General features: G+C 35.9%; 1 protein-coding gene across 2 annotated transcripts in view; it reads right to left on the reverse strand.

Annotated features, from left to right (window-relative positions):
* LOC133524158 (GTPase-activating Rap/Ran-GAP domain-like protein 3) overlaps nucleotides 1–15,453 on the reverse strand; it is a 197,266-nt gene that overhangs the window by 155,132 nt on the left and 26,681 nt on the right. For both annotated transcript variants that reach the window (XM_061860031.1, XM_061860023.1), the window contains exon 2: nucleotides 10,917–10,946. In XM_061860031.1, coding sequence (XP_061716015.1) covers nucleotides 10,917–10,946 — 30 coding nt within the window. The remainder of the gene's footprint in view (nucleotides 1–10,916; nucleotides 10,947–15,453) is intronic.

Consider the following 15,453-nt stretch of genomic DNA (forward strand, 5'->3'; position numbering starts at 1 on the left):
TTAAGTAGATACTTAGTGATTTTTAAAACTACCCCGTTTTCGAATTTATACCAATGTACCTTACACGTTTTATATGTAGTTGAAATCTCATTAAAAATCCGCACATAAAAACCAATGAATGTTAATATTCCCGTGATTATGAAAACTTCCAGAAATTTTATTTATTTACTTATTTAAAATTTGATTCAGGCAACAAGGCCCATATTACAAATACCTTACAGACTAACATACATATACATTTAGTAAAAGCAAGTTCAGGTTTTGGACGCGCGTTTTATACTTGAGTTCGGGATTTTGTTTCTATAGGGCGAAAGTTGTTAAATCGGATTTCTAATCAATTAAATTATTAGAGAAAATTATTCATATTTTTTGGCAATCGTATTATATACTATGCCCCTACGTTTAACTTTTTGTCGAGTTTTTGATTGTTGTATAAATTAGGAGTGAAAAACAGATTTCATACACATTTTAAATGCTCTTATTATTAAAATTTGAAAAAACATAGCTGTGGTTGATATACGACAAATTGTGTCAAAATATTTTTACCAGAGACCAGAAGACTACGTTTGTATGAAAAGGCGATTCAGCTCGGGTCGTCCACTTTCGTCCTAAATGTGTTGCATTCGCGAACTCTGCTCAATTCGAATATTTTAAGCAAATGAAGACTGATGAAAACGGTGCAGGGTGATAACAGGGAATACTGCCATTGAACAACCTGTTTGAAATTAGAATTCAATGAGCGAGAATACGGTAAACGATTGAATGAATTTTCTACGGCTTTATGCCTGTTGGCGTAGAATAGCCCCCCCCCCCCAATTCGAACCAGCGATTAAATTCCAATTAATCGAATATCCCGAGGACTTGGCAACGAATTGGTGCAATTAAATGTAAATTATTGCGAAGGCAGATTATTCATTTACTCAATCATTACTCCGATATTTCTAATCCTGTAGCTATTTAATTAATCCTCTATTTTTTCGAGATTAATAATCCTTTACTAGTTAATATTTTTCTTCTATTAATTCACTAAGGATTAAAATTTATTTCTAAATATATTTATAGTAGTAGCGTTGGATAGGTATTTCAAAACAAATAAGGCTCTGCAACAACCATTTTTTGATAAAGTGAATATTTTCGGAAATAATTTATTTATTTAATCTTTATTGCACAATACATGAAGGTACAAATGGCGGACTTAATGCCTTAAGGCATTCTCTACCAGTCAACCAATAATAATCCTTCCGAAAGAAAAAAAAATGTGTCCCCGTCTAACTTTCGAACTATGGGTCAATAAATAAATAAAATAAAAAAATCGTAAACAAAAGCTTATTAAATAATATCAAATAATAAAAACTATAGTGAACATGATTGGCCCAGTTAGTTTTTGAGTTATAACCCTACAATGAGCATGGCCCGACATGTTCAAGTTCATGGCTGATTCATTTATTAAGTGTTTACTGTTCTTCGAGACTATTTCGATAGTAAATAATGTGTCGCCTACCTACACCTACCTATTACAAAGAAGCGCTTCCTATTATATTTTTAGCAAGTAATAATAATATTTGTTTATCCCGTAGTCCAATATTTAGTCCATCGCTTTTACCCAATTAAAATCAACTCTCAATAGTCCCTACTCTGCGTGCGTCCCACGACACTAGTACCCCTTACATCTCATCAAAGGGTCAAAAGAGACTATGTGTTGGCTTCGGCTCCACGCACGCCTCCAAAATATTCGGAACACCATAATTCCGTGATGGGTACAGACATAAATAATTTACCGCGACGTCTCCGGGAAACCATAGTGATAACTTGAAGCCAAACTGCAGTGGCCGAAGTGTATGAGTAATTGTCTCGACCTAGTTTTCGCCGACTGATGTGACATGTAGCTTATGGAATAACTTGACTTTTAGAAAATACGTCGTGCACGTAAATATTTAATAAACAATTTGCAAGGAAATAATAAGAGTATTAGCAGCCATTATAAAATAGCATTTCTTTGTATTTAGGTCCTATTTATTTAAGACCATTATAATACTGCACGGTGAAAATATATAAGTGTTTAATTGTAAAATATCAAATCTTTAAAATGACTGGCAGTTAAAAGTTACCCAGGCATTTTATTGAACTATCAGTAATCTATAAACAAATATATGTATTGGCTCCCGCATGCGAACCTAATTGCACAAGTCTAACATCCCGATTCGAACAATGCCTATAAGAAGTCACAGCAGTACGATATCGATCCGTCTGAGTCGAAAGTGAGGTTTTTTTGAATGAAGAATTTTTAAAGAACATTCTTTATAGATTGCTGAAATAGTTTAACTTGTCTTGAATAAATAGGACGTAAAATTTAGGTTCATATACAGAATTATAAGATGAGAAGCTTCCGAAAATTTTCCGAGCGGAAATTTCGTAATTTTGAATACTTTTCGATGGCCCATACGTACTCTTAACCTAAGGTCGAAGTCAATGATAGCCTAACCCAACTACCCAGTTCTTGGTTACCTATGGGAAGTAGCTTATTAAACTTGACAATATGTCATGCATGAAACTTTGTGCATACCTAATGGCATTTCTTGTATAGGGAATATGTAGGGAATATTACGCGAAAATCTACGTAGGGGGCGCCACTACCACATTCCATCACAATCTGAACAGGAAAATCGAAATTTCGTTATCCAACCTCTATCACTCTTGCACTTATCTATATGATCACGCGCCATATTGCGGAATTTCATTGGAACAAAAATTTTCATACTAAACTGAAGTGAGCACGAGAATAACAGCGCCCTCTTGACAATGATCATTATATTTTTGGTCGGGCTTTAACTAAATTTAGATTTTCGCGTTCTCCGGTAGGTCCTATGTAAACAAACCGCCTTGAGGCATCAATGTCATATTTTATTATCTGTGAAAACTTGTCAAAAAACAGTTTAAGGTCCAATATATATATATATATGTTACTCTATGGTTTATGAAAGGTGCTAGTGCTGCACTCTGTTGGCAGAACATTGCAGTAATACTCCCTATTAACTTACAATTTTTTTAGGTTTGCTTTAGCTACTTTTAGCATACCTAGTATTTGAGTTTCCAGTTTGTTTCGGTTTTTATTTTGTAATTTATTTAAAGGGTGACTAAAACGTTTAAGCATTTTCTCTGTACGTAAGGCAAAGAAATGGAAGGTTTATGCCATAGAACCTTAAAAATATATCGGGATAACAGATGCGAACGAAAAGTCACGTGTCATGTGATCCTATTGGCACACTATTTTCATTTTAGCTACGATTTCAGCTCCTTAAAACTAGCTTTCTTGTTTTAATATTCTAAGGAAGCCATGTCCTACCAAATTGTCACTTTATACTTTACAGGATCGACAATGAATTGAATGCACGAAATGTATGAGCGATAGTCTTATTGACCCAGTTTCCCTCTACTGCGATATGTAGCTCATGTAATATATCGGATATTGGGCAATATGTCATGTAGGTACTTACATAAAGCGCGCGGTTGTTTCATGCGATTCACGCAGTGTTGAACGCATGCGATCACGGAAAGTAGGAAAAATTAAAATACGCCCAACGCTGCGTTCAGCGCGTAAAACAATATGCGGTCATTAGATTATCTGATTTAAAAGGTTTTTTTTTTTACATTCCGTTGATCGCATTCGTTTAACGCTGAGTTATCTCTATCGCATACAGCAACCGCGCGCTTAAATCTATGTTAACAAGAGATTACACAGAGATAAGCTCAAGCGGCCATAAGCTACGGTGCTGGTAAAAGCAGGCGAGCCACGGCCTTATTTGCTACTGTCATCGTGTCACTGCCTTATTTTCAGTGGCAACTGTATATATAGTAACTGAGAAATCTCCGTTTTGTATTTTTATTATAGTTCATAGCGAAGTTGTAGGTAAATGTTTAGTTTCTGAAATGTGAATTATTACGGAGTAGTTTTGAAACTTTTGTTTTTAGTTTATAACTATTGTTGAACGGGTTACCCTAAAGAGTATTAAAATGCTGTCGAATGTATATACACAATAAATTTGAAATGTGTACAGAATACATACACAGGATGTTTATTTAGTCACCAGCAATTTTTTCGTGATTTCGAGGTTGGTCCCATGGTAAAAGTTGCTCAGTATGACCTATATATTCACCCCGTAAATTATATGTGTATATGTATATTCCCTTCGGACCCGCTAAGCTCACATTGGGCGGGTGATACGTGGGAATGATTAGTTCCCATCTGTACGTGCTGGGGATACGTGGTACTTGCCTCGACCATGTCTGTCGTTCGTCTCTTTTTCCGTGACTCATCGACCTTACAAGCATTTAGCGCTATTATTTTAGCGCCTTAAGGGTTGAATTTCCAAAAATAAAAGAAACTAGCCCCGGTTTCGCTCGGCTTATACAAAACCTAAACAAATTAGGTACCTTCCTCAATAATCACTCTATTGATAGGTAAACACCGCATGAAAATCCGTTCTACAGTTTCTGAGTTTTTCGCAAACATACAGACGAGACGATATACTTATATCTAACTTTTTTGGCCATAATTTTTGTATTATATATGGAATAATATTTACAACATCAATAAATTGCTCTGATAATTAGATTAAGATAATTATATGTAATACTGTCTTACTATTCATAAGTGCTTGTTGCTAGGCCTACATGAATAAAGTATATTTGAATTGAATTGAATTGAACAGTATTATATCGGTTGGCACTTTTTAGGGTTCCGTACCCAAAGGGTAAAACGGGACCCTATTACTTTCCGCTGTCCGTCCGTCTGTCTGTCAGTCTGTCTGTCTGTCCGTCTGTCACCCGGCTGTATCTTATGAACCGTGATAGTTAGACAGTTGAAATTTTCACTGATGATATATTTCTTTTGCCGCTATAACAACAAATACTAAAAACTACGTAACCCTCGGTGGGCGAGTCCAACTCGCACTACACCGGTTTTTTTAAATTGATATTTGAAAAGGAAGTAATCTGAAAATTGACACCTTAAAAATACATCTTCCCCAACATTTTAGCGACATTATTATTCCTTCATAATTTTTCCCTTCAATAGACTCCCCGAAATTAATTTTCACAGACATAATGTATGAAACGTAAAGCTAGTATTTGTAATGCAAATAAGCCGTTTATTATGCTTCAAGGAAAAAATATTGCGGGTAGGAATCTTAAACGACTGCGAAATAACTTTGAGTTTCAGTAACTTTGGAGGAGAGTTCCTTACATAGACTAAGCATTTTCTTATAAGTGCCGTCGAACCTTCACTTTGTCTTGGATGATAAATGTTTGCAGAGCAAAACTGGGACTGAGTAAACTGTTGTAAACTAGTAAACAAACCACGAATTTACACTAACGTTCCGATTAGAACCACTAGGTTTAGATATGATATTGATCGGAATGCGACGTTTTTGTTTGAAGAAACGTCACTTTTGACACTGACATATCCGATCGATATTGTATCAGTACCCCTAGTGTAAATATTTTCGACAGCGAAACGTGACGTACGCGTTTGCGTTAAGTGTCATTTTGTATGAGATTTTTGACTTTCCAAAACGTCCCGCTTAGCGCGCTGTTCAAAAACCCATACAAAATGAGACTTAACGCAAACGCGTACGTCACGTTTCGCTATCGACTAAATTTACACTAGGGGTACTGGACGTAATATTTGACGTATTTTAAAGTTCGAATCGGACCGAGAAGGGACCGGATTGAGAAGGGTTATGATCAAACCCCATGTTATCAACTTTGCAATTAAAGTAGCTTTTAACTAGGATTGAATTATAATTTTGCTATTAATTGTATCATGGGATTCATGTATTTTGGATTTGGGGTAAGGTTTAGTATAATTTTCACAATAAAAAAATGATAAGGCGAAGTTGGAGTCGGGTGGCGTGGATAGGTTATTTTAATTTTTTTTTTAAATCTACATTTAGCCTGCTCATTTTATTGATAATTCAATTAATATCTATTTCTCGAAAAACTATTATTTTAAAATTTTACTTTGGCCAAGTTGGGCACCAATGGCGAAGTTGAAGTTGGGCGAATTCAATCCTTTGATACCTATGGAAGTGTCCTACTTGGGCGATCTCGTTGTGAACGCGAATGCCGTTGGGCCGCCGCGCCGCGTCGCATTCGCGAGTTATTCGCTCACGTAAGCCGCTGCGTAACGCCACAACGCGATTGGTTGACGAGTTCGCATCTCGCGCGCGATCGGTCGCAACTACATAGTTGCGTTACTAAGCGCCGTATGATCGGTAGGGTACCTGTGTGTTGTCTGTTCCGTGACTTTTTTAACTATTGAGACAATGTTTGCTGCTAATGGCGTGTCAATCGATTATTTTTTATATAGCGGGTGACAGTGGTTACATCTTTAACGACTTTGAAAGACGAGAGATGTTTCCGAAGTAAAAACCGTTGTCGCATTAAGTTTTTCCATTTTCCTTGTTGTCCGCACTGTCACTACAATACTTATAGAACTGTCTATTATTTATTTATATTATTTGTCCAATAAACTTACCTTTTAAGGAAATAATGAACGGTTCCACGGTATAAGAAGATTCGCGATCGCCACACAATATAGTTCGTGTCGTCCACGATGACGCGCAGATTTGTCAAATCTAACCTTTAATAACATGACAATACGAGTCAAGGCACACGTTGTCGTGAATGACACGATGTATAGAGAAGTACTTATTTGATGGACTGACTTGAATAGTATCGATAAAGTAACAGTTGAAATGGTTGTCAACAGGTAAGTCGCTGTATCAATATCCAAGCCGCAAGTCACGGGGCGAAGAAATTTGACTCGACTTTGTAAGAACTATTATATAATCTGTAACATTGTACTCAAGCGGTCACGCCAAGTACTACCGTGAACCACGTTCGACGTATTGCCTCTCTGTTGCACTTGTAAATTTGTACATGAGTAGGACAGGCAGGTAACACTTCGAACGTGGTCCGCGGTAGGCATTCAGGTATTAAGGTGCGGTAGGTACAGCCAGCAGAGTTTTTGATAAATCTTAGTGCTTTTTTAGATAATTAATAATTATACGGTTTCCAAAAAATATGAATAACAATCATGAGGCCTTTCTCTCTTAACTACATTGATTCGAAACCTGATTATAAATTATCGCTTGATAGAAAATAATCTAGAAACACAGGTCTAAAACGACCTTATTTTTTTAAATAATGGTTGCACAGAAGCTAAAAATAATAAATTTGCTATTTTTGATCGAACTCTTCAATTTGGAATCTTCGAAAAACTAACTAAAAATAACAATTCAAAATAATGTTAGGAACATTTAAAAAATTTTATAAAATCTATTTTTCGCTCCTATTTTTTACAATTATCAAAAAATCTAAAAAAGTCAAACGTAGGCATAGCCATGGTTAATATACATCAAATTATGTAAAAATATTTTCCATAATGTCAATATCCAGAGAGAAAAATGGGGACTACGTTTATATGGAGAAACGACCATCCTTTATCGTCTTATGGAAAATGAAAATATTTACAAATAAAAATAAAACTTACTTGCATTAAAAGTAAATAGTTGCATTTATGGGAGTTTTAATAATAATTAATAACAGGAAAATTAACATAAATTGCTTTTGTACCGGTCTGAAACTCATCTTAAAAATTAGTAATATTTTTTGCAAAAAATCAATAACTAAAAATGCGCTATTTTATTTTTCATCGAACTCATGGATTACCTTTTTATTAAAAGTTTGTAAAAGTAACAATTCAAAAACATACCCGCGTTCCTGGTCACGCACAGCCGTCACGCTCACTCTTACGCTCAACGAGAGTGAGAGAAGGACCTAAACCCAAGTCTAATCACATTTTAAGTGTTTTCTAATTTAGTCGGCTTACCAAATGTATATCCATGGAGGATATTTAATTTACCAATCGCTTTTGAGTTAAGAGATACGTCGTGAGAAAACCATAATAGTCCCAATAAGGCTTAGTGTTATAGATCGTTCTTTTAAAAACTAGTACAATTCTTCGGATAAGGTTTCCGAGTGGACCCCAGGCTCTCTTAGTGGGCCGTGGCGTGGCAAAATGCCGGGCCTATGTTACCAAGATGATATATAGTATTGTATGTTCCGCTCATCATGTTGGCATCTCACCTATGATTTGTGTACTTTTAGATACCGTCAACTGGGGTGAATAGGGACGGCTGGGGTGAATAGGGGCAAAACTTAAAATGTGATTTAACGGATTTTTTTTAATAATACCTAGACAAATTGTATCTTTCGATTGAAAATATTAGTAGATTTTATATGCTACTTTGTGTAGGTTTTTTTCCAGGTCATCTGTAACTTACAGCACACAAGCTAAAGCGTTACAAATATTAATACGTGTCAACATTACATTACATACGTGTGGGATAGATACCCCACACGTATGTATTTGTAGGATAGGTCTTCAAAAATGATATTGAGGTTTCTAATATACGAGATCTAGTAAGTAGTTGCTTTTAGTACGTCATAAATGGTACGGAACCCTTCATGGGCGAGTCCGACTCGCACTTGGCCTCTTTTATTTCTTCTAATACTAGGCTATATTCAGCCTTGTGTGGGTTCCAGATTGTGCAATTTGACTCTAGAACACTACGAACCAAGGCCGCGTACAGGGCTATTAGGTACAGAGATGATGGGAATGTTACATTTATAGTTTTGTCCCTATTCACCCCTGCCGTCCCTATTTACCCCGGTTGACGGTATTTGTTTGAGCGTGCGCTGTGTAAAGGCCCTGCTGGACGAAAGCCAATTGCATAAGTTCGCGGATTCCAGACGTTTCCATCCACCCTGCCCCTGCGATAGCTCTTAATTTATGAGGATTCCACCGAAAAGTCTTACTAGAACGCTTGAGACAAAATTTCTAATTTTAGCGCTAAAAACGGCAGCTAGGTGTGTTTACGAAACTCGACTTATCTTGTGGTTGGTGATCTTCTGTTTAATATAAAATAGTTGTCCCGGTAAATAGATATTAACAGACAATGAACACCCTAAATCGTTGAAAATATGACCTTAAAATTTGAAACATAATTTTCTTTAAATGTTGTAGTTAAATACCAGTGAAAAAGATTTTTTTTATTCCATGCCTAAAAGGATGAAAATGAGGTTGAAATTTTTACGACTAATGAGCAGATAAAGATGCAGGCTCAACGAGGGGGGTGGGGTTAGGGTCGGCAACGCGCATGTAACTCCTCTGGAGTTGCAGGTGTACATAGGCTACGGAGACTGCTTACCATCAGGCAGGCCGATTGTCTGTTTGCCACCGACGTAGTATAAAAAAAAAAGGCGCAAGCTACATTTGGATAAGACAATTGTGAATATTTTACGAGCAGGTTTCCGCAACTACCCTATTTTGCGTGATGAGGGGGGGGGGGATGGGGGAAGTAAGAGACTAGGCAGTCCAGCCAACTCAACTCCTCAAGGAATCCTATCAGACCTTTGATATTGAATAGGGCCTCGGGGAGATCTCTCAGAGATCCGATTAAAACCTACGCATTTAATTTTTGCTATAAGAAATACAAGACTACATTTTGAAACGTCATATAGATAGATAAACTAGTGCCCTACTTTGAGATCGTTCACCCCGATCGTGACATAGATAACAAATGTTTTTATTTGCGTTTTTCCCTAACGCTATAAAACACATAACGAGGACTGCCTCTTCTAATTGGCATAGCACCGTGCTTGATCCCTAACGTGAAAAAGATACCGTAAGCCATGGATATAAAGTTTGTTTTACACTGCGCATAACTAGATATACCTACGTAGTTGCATAACACACACTGCCTCCCGAATATCCCAACATTGCATCGCTTGACGTCATAGAGGCAAGCGATATAATTTGTTTTCTGTTTCAACATTTTTCGAAATCTCTGTTAGTGGAAATACAAGCATACATGCCCCAGTTAAATAATAAAATGCTTTTACAGAGAAACTGGATTTTTTCAGATCAATCGTTCATTTTAACCATGCTATATTTTTACATGAACTTTTTGAGAGTTCATTTGAAGGTGACAACGGAAATATCATTTTTTAGATGCTGTGGTGATTTATTTTACTGTCGTTTTTTATAATATTGCCAGAGATTCATCAAAAGCTTAATCGCTACTAAATAATAATTGGCTAAGTACCGGTCTAGAATCCCATCTAAATTATTATTAACAGCCTTATACAGTATACCCACACGATCCCACGAATCTAACCTTCAAAAACATGATATTACGAGTTATGGCACGCGTCTTCGTTAATGACACGATCTATACTCAGTTCAACAAAAGTAAATTTATGACATTTCATATTAGTTTCAAAACCATATAGCAATAATTTTAATTCTAATTTCTATCTACCGATAGCCATAAGATCCTGGACGCAGTTATTAGTTTTTTAGTTTCCTTGCCATCATAATGTTAGAAGACTTTTTTGTCAATCTACTGATTTTCATCGTTGCACGGACGCCATTTACTAGTCAGAGATATCCAATTTCAATAAAACTGAAATATTGGACGCAAAAAGGTTCGTGCTATCCAATGATTGATCCTTTAAAGTAAGTAAAGTCATCACTGCTGCCTTAAAATAAGGTTGAAGAGACCGCCAATAGAGGAGGCCAATATTAGTAGGTATAGTTTACATGCTTCTAAATTTTGAACCAAATGTAGCAATATTTTTTTCCCAAAACCAACCTTATCCTGTAGAAACAAGGTTCGATTTGTCGTAACATCTATACAGAATGCAGAAATTATTGGGCTTTACGTAATGTCCTGGTACGGCACAGATTTATTTCGCTTGTAAAATTTACTGCGGCCTTTATCTTGTCGGTTGACAAGCTTCACGCCTGCGGCAACCTAATTTACTGTACTCCTTATTTCAATAATACTGACCAGTTGGACTCTAATGGTGGCCGCATCCGTCTGAAACAAACGACGAATTGTATGACTAGGGAGTCGCCACATTTTATCAAAACAGAATCGCCTCAAGCCGGTCAATAAAACTAACGAAACGATCGTCGCTTGTTTTGTTCGTGCTCGGATGTCAGGAACGGGTGACTTTGGGTTGTGCGTAGTTTTCAATTGTATCATCATTACGCTTTAGGCGATCCTAGCTATGTCAAATCTGCAGTAGAAATATATAAGCGTGAAATATTTGTACGTGTAATGAAGTGTAATTTTTGCGTGTATTATCATCAAATGTATATTTCATTGCAGTCTTACTTAGCTGGGCTCTATCTACCAACAACATGAGACCGGCTCAAGCCGATTCTACATCATTATACGTGTGGTAGCTCCCTGACTCCAGTCAACTAATTTTATCAGCGTTGGTACATTAGGTTTCCTAATTCGCATGCCGCCATGGATTCTGTTCATGCTATTAAGACGGTAAAGGTGCATACAACCTACCCAATGATCGAAATTGAGGATAATGGACAATGTGATTGCAGACTCAAAGAAGAAAATTTAGAATGCGTAGATAAACATTACTGGAAATGAAAAGAATACTTTTAGTACTTAAATGAATAAAGGCTTTGTGTATATTTAATTTTTCTGCGGAAATTTTAGATAGTTTGAACATTATTTGTTGCCTAGATATTATTTATTTATTTAAACTTTATTGCACAATACATGAAGAGTACAAATGGCGGACTGAATGCCAGAAGGCATTCTCTACCAGTCAACCATAAGCCAAACCGAAAGTTCCTAATTGGTGCAGGGTCAGAATACAGAGTAAAATGTCAAAAAAATATCACAAAATTATATAAAATTATACGTACATAAATAATATGATACATAAATATACATACAAACATATATAAATATATACCCATTATGAAACATCATGAGGACGACCTTTGAATCTTGTCAAACAGATGCTTGCGCAACATGCGCTTGAAGGAGAATTTGTTCTGGGCTTGTCTCATATAGAGAGGAAGATCATTCCACAGCCGGATTGCCTGAATGTTGAAGGAATTCGACATGAAACCTGTATGATGTCGAGGGACAATAAGTTGAAGGCTACGGGAGGTTCGAAGATCGGTGCCGGGGCGCGGAGTAACAAATTTGAATTTGGAACGAAGGTAATCAGGGGCTGAAGGATCAAATTAAATTGAAAACAAAGTGCAGAGATTACGCAAGGATTGACGTTCACGAATAGGGAGCCAGTTAAGTTTTTTGCGATAAGCGGAGATATGGTCGTATTTTCGGAGTCCAAAGACAAAGCGGATGCAATTGTTAAGTAACCGACCGAACTTGGTTAGGTAAGCTTGTGAGAGATTGCTGTAACACACATCAGCATAATTCAGGTATTATAGGTAGGGACGGCATTTAAATTAATCATAATTTTCATCTATTTATTATACTATTCTCAGCTCAGCACTTTGAATACGCACCTGACGAAACCTACGATGCGAATTAGAATTTGTGAATCTTAAAATTAATATATTCATATTATTCAATTATTATTCTATGACATTTTGTTCGTAAATTCGAATCGACTTCTAATAGGCTTTTACCTGACGTCGTGAGTTAACTTATGTAAATATTCACACTTAAAAAAAATGGTATAGCAGTATTTGTGAATCCCTCTATTAACTTTCGAACCAATACGTGTGAGCGAGAGCCGCTGTGATTGGTATGGTATCGTAGTTATAGTTAGTAATATGCCACCTTAACACAAACTAAGTACCGTACTTAATTGAGTGCCGGTGGCAGTCACGTTCTGTCTTGTCAACAACAAAGAGAGTCTAGACGTCTGAACTTCTTTAATTTTTGCTTTGAATCCGAACGAGACGCAATCAACGCACTTGAGCTGTAAATGACATCTCAATAAATCTGTCAATCTGAGGGTAATCTAAAGAAAAAATAATGGGAGGATTGAGATCTCTCGACTAGTTAGATGACTTGACGAAAGAGTATAACTCCAGTACCCCTAGTGTAAATAAATTCGATTTCGAAACGTGACGTACGCGTTTGCGTTTAGTCTCATTTTGTATGTGATTTAGAAAGAGCGCGCCAAGCGGGACGTTTTGGAAACTCAAAATCCTATACAAAATGAGACTTAACGCAAACGCGTTCGTCACGTTATGATGTCGATTAAATTTACACTAGGGGTACAGAATGTCGCTTGCAAAACTTACGCTTTAAAAGGTAAATATACCACCTGATCGTCTACACAAAAAGAGAAAACGTTTTTCCACTTCTAAATATTTTCCATTCTCCATGATTTTTAGGGTTCCGTAGTCAACTAGGAACCCTTATAGTTTCGCCATGTCCGTCTGTCTGTCTGTCTGTCTGTCCGAGGCTTTGCTCCGTGGTCGTTAGTGCTAGAAAGCTGAAATTTGGCATGGATATATAAATCAATAAAGCCGACAAAGTCGTACAATAAAATCTAAAAATTTAATTTTTTTTAGGGTACCTCCCCTACACGTAAAGTGGGGGTGAAATTTTTTTTTCGCTTCAACCCTAGAGTGGGGTATCGTTGGAAAGGTCTTTCAAAACTAATAGGGGTTTTCAAGAAATATTTTTTGATTATGTGAATATATTCGGTGATAATCGCTCCAAAAGGAAAAAAAAATGTGTCCTCCCCCCTCTAACTTTTGAACCATAGATCCAAAAAATATGAAAAAAATCGTGGAAGTAGAGCTTAAGAAAGACATTAAATGAAAACTATAGCGGATATGATCAGTTTAGCTGTTTTTTAGTTATCGCAAAAAGTTTTCCCTTCATAGTAAAAAGACTTACTTTAATTATAATTAGGTACTGATTATGCAAATTTGCCTATTTGTTTAACTCGGGTGAAAGGTACCGTTTCATCCCTTGGTTAACAATTTACTATACTTTAAGCTCCAGTTTAGCTTATTGTGACGGAAGAGTAACTACGGAACCCTACACTGAGCGTGGCCCGACATGCTCTTGGCCGGTTTTTAGTATGTTATTGACACAATGAAAAACTAGGTTTATGTTTGCTTTTCTTTTTCAAAAGTTTCAAAACAAAAAAAAATAAGCAAAACCTATAAACCTGGAATATATTATGCTGAAGCGATCGACATCAAAATCAAAGTGATTTGTTAGCGGAAAACGTTTTCTCCCGAAATGGAATTCCATAGTACCGTTATTTCGCTAGAATCGCAAAGCTATTGTTCCCTCTTAAATGATTCTGAAAATTCTAGGAACCCAATTTTTGGTGAGACTGGTTGAAAATTTAACAGTGTAACTTGGCTTTTTAGGTTTCTTAAAATTGTGTCAATTTGGTGAAATGTAAATGTTGGGGCTTATTTAAAACATAAAACGAAACTGTATTTACCATGTGTTCATTTTTGTATGTGCGAACAGATAGTCGGAGGTACATACTATGTAGATAACTCTCTATCTAGCTGAACATACTAAAAACATTATTTGAATTTAATCTGTTTGTAGGTATATTTATGAATTCTATTAGAAGTATTAGAACAAATTAAATTATTTTCATAAAATATTTTAATTTGTTTATATTCGAAGTGGAAACACTACTATGTAAATTATAAACTGAAATACTACTTACTTACTTTTTCTTAGTATTTGACATTTATTTCAGTTTTATGTTTATGAATTATCTACACAAGTTAGCAAAATGTTGATTCGTTAGTGTGAAATCCGTGTATATCCACACTAACTCGGATAAGTTAGTATGAAGCAGCGAAGAGCCTCGTCGAACATAAAACTTTTGAGATCTTCATTACGTAAGTGCTCACTCGTTTCTTTTATCGTCACGTATAAACAGATAGCTTATTATTACCCGGTCCGTTATTAAGTACTCAGCATTATTAGGTTTCTACCTCACACATGATTACCATAATAGATGCAACTTTGTAGGGGTGAATGGTTGTTTATTGTACTAAGTAGTAGTAGTAGTAGTATATAGTCCCTATGTGTATGTAAAAAGGGAACTCATTTTCCTCTCTGAATATTGATATTATGGAAAATATTCTTTCGTAATTTGATGTAGGTACATTAACCATAGCTATGCTATGCCCCTACGTTTGACTATTTTTGATTATTTGGATATTTTAAAAATTAGGAGTGAATCACACATTTCATACAAATTTTGAAATGCTATCTCTTATATTAGTTGAATTCGAATAAAATCAAACGTAAGGGTAAACTTTGGTTGATAAAATTGTATCATAATATTTTCAATAATATTAATATTCAAAGAGTAAAATGAGGACTATATTTGTATGAAAAGGCGATTTTGCGCGGGTCCCCCATTTTCGTCTTAACTATGTGTACAATAGTAAGTTCATTGCAGCTGTCAACTAAGAAATCATAAGTTTGTGTTTAAAGTCGTATGTGCGGTCACGCTACAAAAACATTAATGACCCAAACTAAGTCCATCAAGTATAATAAACCTTAGTCATTATTAGGTTTAGGACAAAACGGCAAAAAT

This window comes from Cydia pomonella, chromosome 1 (genome assembly GCF_033807575.1).
Source record: "Cydia pomonella isolate Wapato2018A chromosome 1, ilCydPomo1, whole genome shotgun sequence".
NCBI classification, from domain to species: Eukaryota; Metazoa; Arthropoda; class Insecta; order Lepidoptera; family Tortricidae; genus Cydia; species Cydia pomonella.